The sequence below is a fragment of the Corvus cornix genome, chromosome 8, assembly GCF_000738735.6.
Source record: "Corvus cornix cornix isolate S_Up_H32 chromosome 8, ASM73873v5, whole genome shotgun sequence".
Classification (NCBI taxonomy): Eukaryota; Metazoa; Chordata; class Aves; order Passeriformes; family Corvidae; genus Corvus; species Corvus cornix.
The window spans coordinates 12,004,763-12,012,998 of record NC_046338.1 but is presented as its reverse complement, the minus strand read 5'-3'; the positions used below and the strand labels follow the sequence as shown (position 1 = coordinate 12,012,998).

Below are 8,236 nucleotides of genomic sequence, written 5' to 3'. Positions count from 1 at the left end.
TTCTCTCTTTCTTGGCAGGCGGCGGCAGCGGCCGGAGCGGCGCTGGGGTGGCCATGGCGGACTATTCCACCGTGCCCCTCCTGCTGCGGGCGCGCCCGGGGGAGGCGGCGGCGGGGCTGGAGGAGTGAACGATGCCTTTAAAGACGCGCTGCAGAGGGCTAGGCAGGTGTGTGTGTGTGGGGCTCTTACCGAATCAATGGGATCCCGGGGCCTAGAGGCCGCCGTATCAGAGCCGTGGAACAAGGAGCGGGCTGCGCCCTCATCGTGCTCGGCTGTGGAGAGTGGGGGTCCCTCCGCAAGTGTGTGTGTATTGGGGGGAGCTTCGTCCTATCTACACGCCCTCTTTGCGTTATCTGCCTGCTCTGGGCCGCGAGGTATTTGTGGCCCCGCTCCGCCATCGCCCGCGAGCAGCGCCGAGGGGATTTGGCGGTGAGAGGAGCGGCAACGCGGGCTCCCTCCCGACGGCGGGGAGGCGAAATCTCGGCGGGGCGAGTAGCGGCGCGTTATCGGGCCCGGCCCGGCGGAGGGACAGGAGGGCGGCGGCTCCGCGGGCGGGCCGTGTTGTGGTGCCCGCGGCGCCCGCAGCCTGCTCGGACCGGTTGGGCAGCGCCGCGGCCTGCAGAGCGAGGGCCCTTGCGGAAGCTCTTTATCCCGCAGTTTTATTTGTAGCTTCTGCACCACGGGCAATGTTTTCATCGCTTCTTGGGCGAAATGTTCGCCTCGTTTCTTAATAAGCGGTGGCGGTTTTGGCAGTATTTTATAACCCGGTGTAGTCGGATTTTGCGGTTGTTTAGTCGGTGAGGCGCTGCTGTGAGACACCACAATGTTTCGCGTAGAACGCGTAGAGAAAGAAAATCCTCGTTTAGGAAAAAGTGTTGGTGTTCAAAGGCCAAATTCTCGTTGGTTTTTTTTTTTTAATGGGTGAGGAAAATTTGGGAGGCTCTACTGTTGAAGGATGAGCACAAGTCTTTAAAACAGAAAACCTCTATGAGCATAACTGCTTTTGGCTTTTAATTATTTAGGGTCATTTTAATGTGCATTATTTAAATCCCTGAAATCTTCTAGAGGACGTGGAATAAAGATGGGCCGAATTAATTTTTTTTTCTCGGCTCACATCTGCCTTTTGTTTAGATTGCAGCGAAAATTGGAGGAGATGCTGGCACGTCAATGAATTCAAACGACTACGGTTATGGAGGGCAGAAAAGACCTCTTGAGGATGGAGGTACGCACTCGTTCTTGCTGCATTTATTTTTGTGGAGTATGGCCACTGTGCCAGAAAGACTGCAGGTGGTGTTTTTGTTTGTGGATTCGTGGTTTTTTTTTTCCCATAGCACAGCATTAAAATACTTCGTTCCCTTCATAGATCATTACATACTTTCTCATCGTCAGTTTAGTGGGAAAGTTTGTTTTAAACCGTTGTGCTCTAACCTGAAGTGAATGTAAGCCTGTTTTACAATATTTTATATGTAGTTTAAATACTGCAAATAGAAAAATGTATGCTGGGGAAAGGGACAGAAACATTCAGGCTGCAAAATGACTGTGCAGGTGTCATTGAAGTCTTTCATGGTTGCGTGGGATTGATTACCGCTTGTAAATTACAATTAGAGCAGGAAGTGCTCCAGGAGCTTGATTGTTTCATTAACTTTATTACTGCACTGTTTCAAATAAAAGTATTAATGCATTTCATTGTAAAAGCATAGGACTTTAAAAAAACACTGGAAAGTAAATTTTCTACCCTGAAGACACTTCTGTGTTGTCTAATATTTCAGCCTACAGCGTGTGTGAGCCCTGATAAGATCATACTTAAATCTTACGACTTGTTGCAGCTTTTTGGATTTGCCTTACACTGCAGTAAAGTTTTCTCCTGAAACATGTGTGTCATCTTCTGTCTCTTACAGAGCAGCCACTTCGAACTTAACAGGGTTTGATATGTTTAATATACACACAAAGTGCTAGCTAAATTACAGGAAGAAATCTCTGAGCTTGCTGAAATGTTCTTATAGGTCTCACAAAAGAGAAATGCCTTTTTTTTCCTTTAAAAGGATTGAAACTCAGTCTACAGAATGTAACTAAGGCTTTATGTCAGGAGCTCTTGTGTCCTACAGTAAAGTTTTTTTTTCTATGAAAGGTGAGGTTTTTAATATACAAAAATGAGCTAATGATGCTTCAGATGATATATGTAATGTATTCTTTTTATTTTATGTGTAGATGGCTCTTGGACAAGTCCGAGCAGTACAACACACTGGGAGGGAATGCCCTCTCCTTTTAAAGGCAGGAATTTTTATTTATTACCTGTGTTTAGTATGTAAACATGACATAAACTAGTGGATCTTTCTGGATTGACACAAATATTTCTTGGAATATGTGTCTGAGTTTTTGCTGCACATAAATTATGGTGGTTCATATAGCGTTTATTTTGGGGTGGGAAGGAAGCATCTGAAGTCTTATCTTTTCAGATATAGGTTAATGATGCCTTTTATTTCTCTACTGTACAGAAAGGATTTGGACGATAGTGATGTAGTTGCTTTGAATCTGCTTTTTTTTTGTGAAGTTTTATGCTATGAAATGCTTGATATTTGGATAGGGATTTCATATCAACATTCAGATTGAGATTGCATTGCCATGTGATACCGTTGTATTTTCAGATGTTTGGTCTAGATTTGTGGTCATTGTCAGAATTATTTTTTTTAAGTCATTGTTGATTTTTTTATGGATTTGATTTTTTTTTTCTTTTTTACTATAGAAGCATCATTAGCTTGAGCAGCCAACAAAGCTCAACTTTGTTCCTTGTCTTAGTTGGGTTTCAGTGACTGGGTATCTGTGAGCTATCTACATACAGTGCGTTCTGAAAGCTGCCTTTTGTTAAACTGAATAGATATATGGAAAAATCTAACATCTTTTCAGCTATACTAACCAAGTGCTGAGTGTTCGTGAGATTTTTTCTTTTATTCAGATGATCAACTCCCTGAAATTGGAGGAGAAAAAAGAAAGGGGAAAAAAAAAAAGGGGGGGCTAAAATACACTGGAAATTTACAATTCACACTAAAAGGTTTAAGCACTTCTTGAATTTCTTGGCAAAAAAATTTTTAAAAATCTTAATTTTGCAGATCAACCAGATGCTAAGAAAGTTGCTCCCCAGAATGACTGTAAGTAATTTTTATTTTGTTGCCAAAAAAAACCTAAACAAGTGTAACATTGTCAGACCAACAGTTTGAAAGTGTTATGGTAGGTGACACTTGAATAAATGAGATCCAAAAAAATGGCTGGGGATTTATGTCTTGTTGAAGCAGTGGGAGTCAGCTTTGTAAAACTGACAGGGGTGGTAGCAACAGATGAGTCTTTATCATTTTTTAACCTTTTGATAACACCTTTTAAAAGTGAACAAAAATTTGATACAATTGAGTTTTGTTATCAAGGGAGAAGCTTAATTGTAAATTATACCACTTGTTTGAATTTAATTTTAACAATGTTCGTTTATAGCTTTTGGAAATCAGCTACCACCGATGCATCAGCAGCAAAGGTAAGAGTTAGATTACATCTTATGTAGGATTTTTATTGGAATAAAGTGGTTTCAAGCAATTTTTCTGAAAAAGTGGTATCAACACATGAAGCATTTATTCTGCCTTTGTGTGATCTGTTGAAATTTAGTTTCAGCAAGTCCCAAGTTAGACACTTAAAATGTACCTACATTGCTGTCTCTTCCTTTCTCCACAGCCTAGGCTGTGGATCAAGGTTAATAAAAGGAAAATGTGTTGGCTGGTTTTTACTACTTCAGCATAGGCAGCATAGCTAGAAGTTCGAAGCAGATCTGAAGAGAAAGGGGGTGATGCCATCTTGTAAACAAAAAGCAAACCTGGATGACCTAAGACCAAATAATTCAAACTTTATGTAGAGTATTTCTCACCTGTGTGTGTTACAACTTCATGGTTTTCTTCACTTGTTTCTTACCTAAACAGTCAGATCCAACTATTAATATGCTTTGGACAGTTCTGAGATACCAAAATTTTCAGCATCCTTTGATGGATATAAAGATGAAACTTAAAATGCTACAGTAGCCTTTTCTGTATTGCACATCTGTTAATAAAGAGGGTGAAGGAAAACTTCTGACTGATTTGTATGACACATAAACCTTTGGTGTTGTTTCTGTGTATTGTCACCTTATGTAGAACTGTGCTTGCATAATCACTTCCAAAGGTAGTGGGAGGCAAGTAAGCCAGGGTGATGATGGGGGCAGTAGCTTGCTTTAGTTTAATGGGACAATATGTATAAATGTAATACTGGTTTGGTCTCTGGATGGTCATTGTCTTTTGTTTAACATTGTAGGTCTGTCATGACAGAGGAGTACAAAGTTCCAGATGGGATGGTTGGATTCAGTAAGTAGTGTGGGTGTGTGGTCTTGTAGTACAGTGAGGGATGGTAGCAGATGCTGATAATACAAATAATCTTTCTATATTTTCTTTCTCCAAGTAATTGGCAGAGGCGGAGAGCAGATCTCACGCATACAGCAGGAGTCTGGCTGTAAAATACAGATTGCACCCGGTAACTACTGGGGGGGGGGGGGCGGTTAACCTGTCTGTTTGGGGAAATGGAGGGGGCGGTTGGCAGGAAGTCCAGAAGATTGCTCATGGCTTCTAATTGCCTCAACCTTCATTTAAGGTGTAGTTTAATTTTTTTGTACTAATCTCAACTATGATGAGTGAAAGAAATGCAAAATGGGGTGCATAGATTATTCTACTTCAGTGAATGTGAAGTTGCAGTAGTTTGTGTATTATGATTAATTTCATAAACTCTTTCTGACTTAACACTACTGATAAATTGGTTTAATTTTATGATTGCAGATAGTGGAGGCCTGCCTGAAAGATCATGTATGCTAACTGGAACACCAGAGTCTGTTCAGTAAGTATTTTTAACTGATGTCAGGACTGTAATCATGATTTTATTCTGATGGCAGCTAACATAACGCATGGTGAATATATACTTGCTTTTGTCCACTGTTGTGGTGGTAGTTCCAAGTACGAATGTCCTTACTTTGCATGCTGAATCAAGCAGCAGCTTTTGTTCTGAGTTAAGCTTTGTGTGTAACTATAGTGAGGGTCCTTGAGGAGGTAACTTTGTTAAATGTGTTTGGTAAAGGACCACCTTTTGTATTCCAATATTGGGATGGTTTTATTATTTTGCAGTTAGTTTCTTAAGTTATTTTTGCAGATTGATTGAGTTTGCTTCATATTTCTTAGTGATAGTAATCATAATTATTTTGCAGAAACTTTTTAAGTTAAGACTATTTCCAAGCGGGATAGGTGTGGGCAAGTGATACTTGGAGGAATAAGTATTTATAAACGTGTATTTTCTTTCACAGGTCAGCAAAAAGATTACTTGACCAGATAGTTGAAAAGGGAAGACCTGCACCTGGATTTCATCATGGTGATGGACCTGGAAATGCAGTCCAAGAAATTATGATTCCAGCAAGTAAAGCAGGATTAGTTATTGGGAAAGGTGGAGAGACAATTAAACAATTACAGGTATATCTGTATCTTCTTTTAAATATGATAGTACTGAATCTGGATTTGAGTGGGTATTGACCGCCCTTTTGTCAAATAGGAGCGGGCAGGTGTCAAAATGGTCATGATTCAAGATGGTCCGCAGAACACTGGTGCAGACAAGCCCCTTAGGATAACTGGAGACCCTTATAAAGTTCAGGTAAGGAGTGCTTCACAATTCAGAGCATTTTCTAATCTGTTCTGATGTTGCAGTACCTAAACAACCTTTCATTCTTCTTTTAGCAAGCCAAGGAAATGGTGCTGGAGTTAATTCGTGATCAAGGTGGCTTTAGAGAGGTGCGCAACGAATATGGGTCAAGAATAGGAGGAAATGAAGGGATAGACGTAAGCATGGTTGAAAAACTTGTTCACTGTATTTTGAGATGTTAACTTTAAAATGTTAAGTGGGGTAATACCAATGAAAGCTTTTAACCAGATTTCAGAAGTGATTATGGCATGTAAGTATTACTCGATCATTTCTGAATTCGCAGCACTAAATGATGTGCGGCATTCACTTCGCATTTCCAGCAGTTACAAACAATGTCAAGTAGCTGGAGTTTTTTATCAAATGTGCAAGTAAATTTTATGGCCGAGTATATAATTCTATAATGTTACTGAAATTGGACTTTGGCCTTTACAGAAGGATGTTCAAGTCCACCTGTTAATTCAAGTCACAGCCTAGTAACTGTTCATCAGGGGAGAGGCTTAAAGTTTCATCTCCTAGAATTTTAGACACTTCATAAATTCTTTTTTTCTTTTTTTTCTTTTATTCTGAGAAGTATAGTATCCACTGGAATTGCTACCACTATGAGAACTTGTAAAACAGAAAATCACTTTCTGTTTGATACTTTGGTCCAGTATGTGCTAGGCTTGTGACTTGATATTAAAAAATACCATTTCAAAAAAGCCTGAAGTGGCATTGATCTTGCCCTAGTTTACAATTATAATTAATTCTAACCCTTTCATTGTGTGGATTTTTTGGGAATGCCTGTGTCATCAGCATCTTGGTTTGGTTTTTTTTGCCCAGGTTCCAATACCACGATTTGCTGTAGGTATTGTAATTGGAAGAAATGGAGAGATGATAAAAAAGATCCAGAATGATGCTGGTGTTAGGATCCAGTTTAAGCCAGGTTTGTAAAACGTTCATAACTCTCTGTGAATTAAGTGTAAATTTACTGAATTGCGTATACTGGAATAGTTCGTTTTTATTCCAGATGATGGAACAACTCCCGATAGAATAGCCCAGATCACAGGGCCTCCAGACAGATGTCAGCATGCTGCAGAAATTATTACAGATCTCCTTCGCAGTGTTCAGGTTGGGTAACGTCGTTCAGTTTTTAAAATCTCCTGCCCATGCTTTGGAAAGACCCAAAATTTTCAAAAAGTGTGTATAATTAAAGAAAATAATTTAGTTACGCCATTTGAATCTACTTCAAAGTTTGGTCTGGAATATGAATGTTTACTTCTACAGTTACAGTTTTGCAAGTGACAGTACTGATTCAAAGTCATGGCATTTCTCTATATGGCTGGTTTTTAGAGCTGCTGCTTGTCTTTTGTGTTGAAAGCTAATATGCTCTGACTTTTGGTTGTAATCAGTGTTTAAAAGCTCATTGTTAGATGAGCCCCACTGCTGCATTTACAGAAGGCAGACAAAAATTACATTTCTGTACATGTGAGACTTTCTGCTTTCTTCTATATCCTTCCTTCATCTTTCATACACAGAATTATACAGAACATATTCTAAAATGTAATTTAGGCCTTCTGTAAAAGGTACTGCTTTAACTACCAAAACTGTCTGAGTAGAGAATCAGTTTTTTCTTAACAAATGATGTCATGTAACCTGTTTGCATTATTTGTTTGCAGTAATTTTATAGCACATGTTCATTTGTTGGTGCTTCTTTTTAGGCTGGTAACCCTGGTGGACCAGGACCTGGTGGTCGAGGAAGGGGTAGAGGCCAAGGCAACTGGAACATGGGGCCTCCTGGTGGATTACAGGAGTTCAATTTTATTGTCCCTACTGGCAAAACTGGATTAATCATTGGAAAAGGCAATATATCTTATATATGTACATTTATATGTTATTTTAAAACCACTCAGCTTTTCTGTTTGGACAAATGCCATGCTACAGAGGCGTGTGATTAGCATGATGCTAATAATGCAGATGTTGTATGTTCAATCCCTGTATGGGCCTTTCACATAAGAGTTGGACTCCATCATCTTTGTGGGTCCCTTCCAACTCAGAGTGTTTTGTGATTCTGTCATTTTTTAAAAATTTTTAATTGCTAAATTACCTCTGTTTTGAAGACTTTGTGTATACTAATGGTACATATAACTTTTCTGGATCCTGGAGGAGGAGGAGCCAGTTCAGGGAATTTAACTTTGTGGTTTTGGTGCACTGCAAGAAATTGTGGACTTAAATAGCATGTCAGCCTCTGTGGGGCTTTTTTGTCATTTGGGCTTCCTTCCCTTTATAGGGAGGTTGGGTTTTAAGTGTATTTACTAATAACCATGTGTGTCAGTTGTTACTCATGTCTGATATTAAATGTTGACATGAATGGAAAAAAACAGACAAGGTTGTCAGAATTCTTTGCTGTTGTTTCTGAGTGACATTTTTGTGGTCTTTAAAATAAAAAAATAACTTGTTTTACTAATTTATTGCCATTAAATCTCTATATTACACTGAAGAGTTTTTTTTTAAA

General features: G+C 39.5%; 1 protein-coding gene across 1 annotated transcript in view; it reads left to right on the top strand.

The window, feature by feature from the left end:
- Nucleotides 1–38: 38 nt before the first annotated feature.
- Nucleotides 39–8,236, top strand: part of FUBP1 (far upstream element binding protein 1) — a 34,194-nt gene continuing 25,996 nt past the window's right edge. Inside the window, 15 exon segments of the mRNA XM_039556302.1 lie at nt 39–72; nt 75–166; nt 1,132–1,222; nt 2,209–2,271; nt 3,108–3,146; nt 3,481–3,520; nt 4,324–4,373; nt 4,468–4,539; nt 4,839–4,896; nt 5,357–5,519; nt 5,599–5,697; nt 5,781–5,882; nt 6,565–6,667; nt 6,752–6,852; nt 7,443–7,584. Of these exon segments, the coding sequence (XP_039412236.1) occupies nt 54–72; nt 75–166; nt 1,132–1,222; nt 2,209–2,271; nt 3,108–3,146; nt 3,481–3,520; nt 4,324–4,373; nt 4,468–4,539; nt 4,839–4,896; nt 5,357–5,519; nt 5,599–5,697; nt 5,781–5,882; nt 6,565–6,667; nt 6,752–6,852; nt 7,443–7,584 (1,234 nt within the window). The 5' untranslated portion in view covers nt 39–53.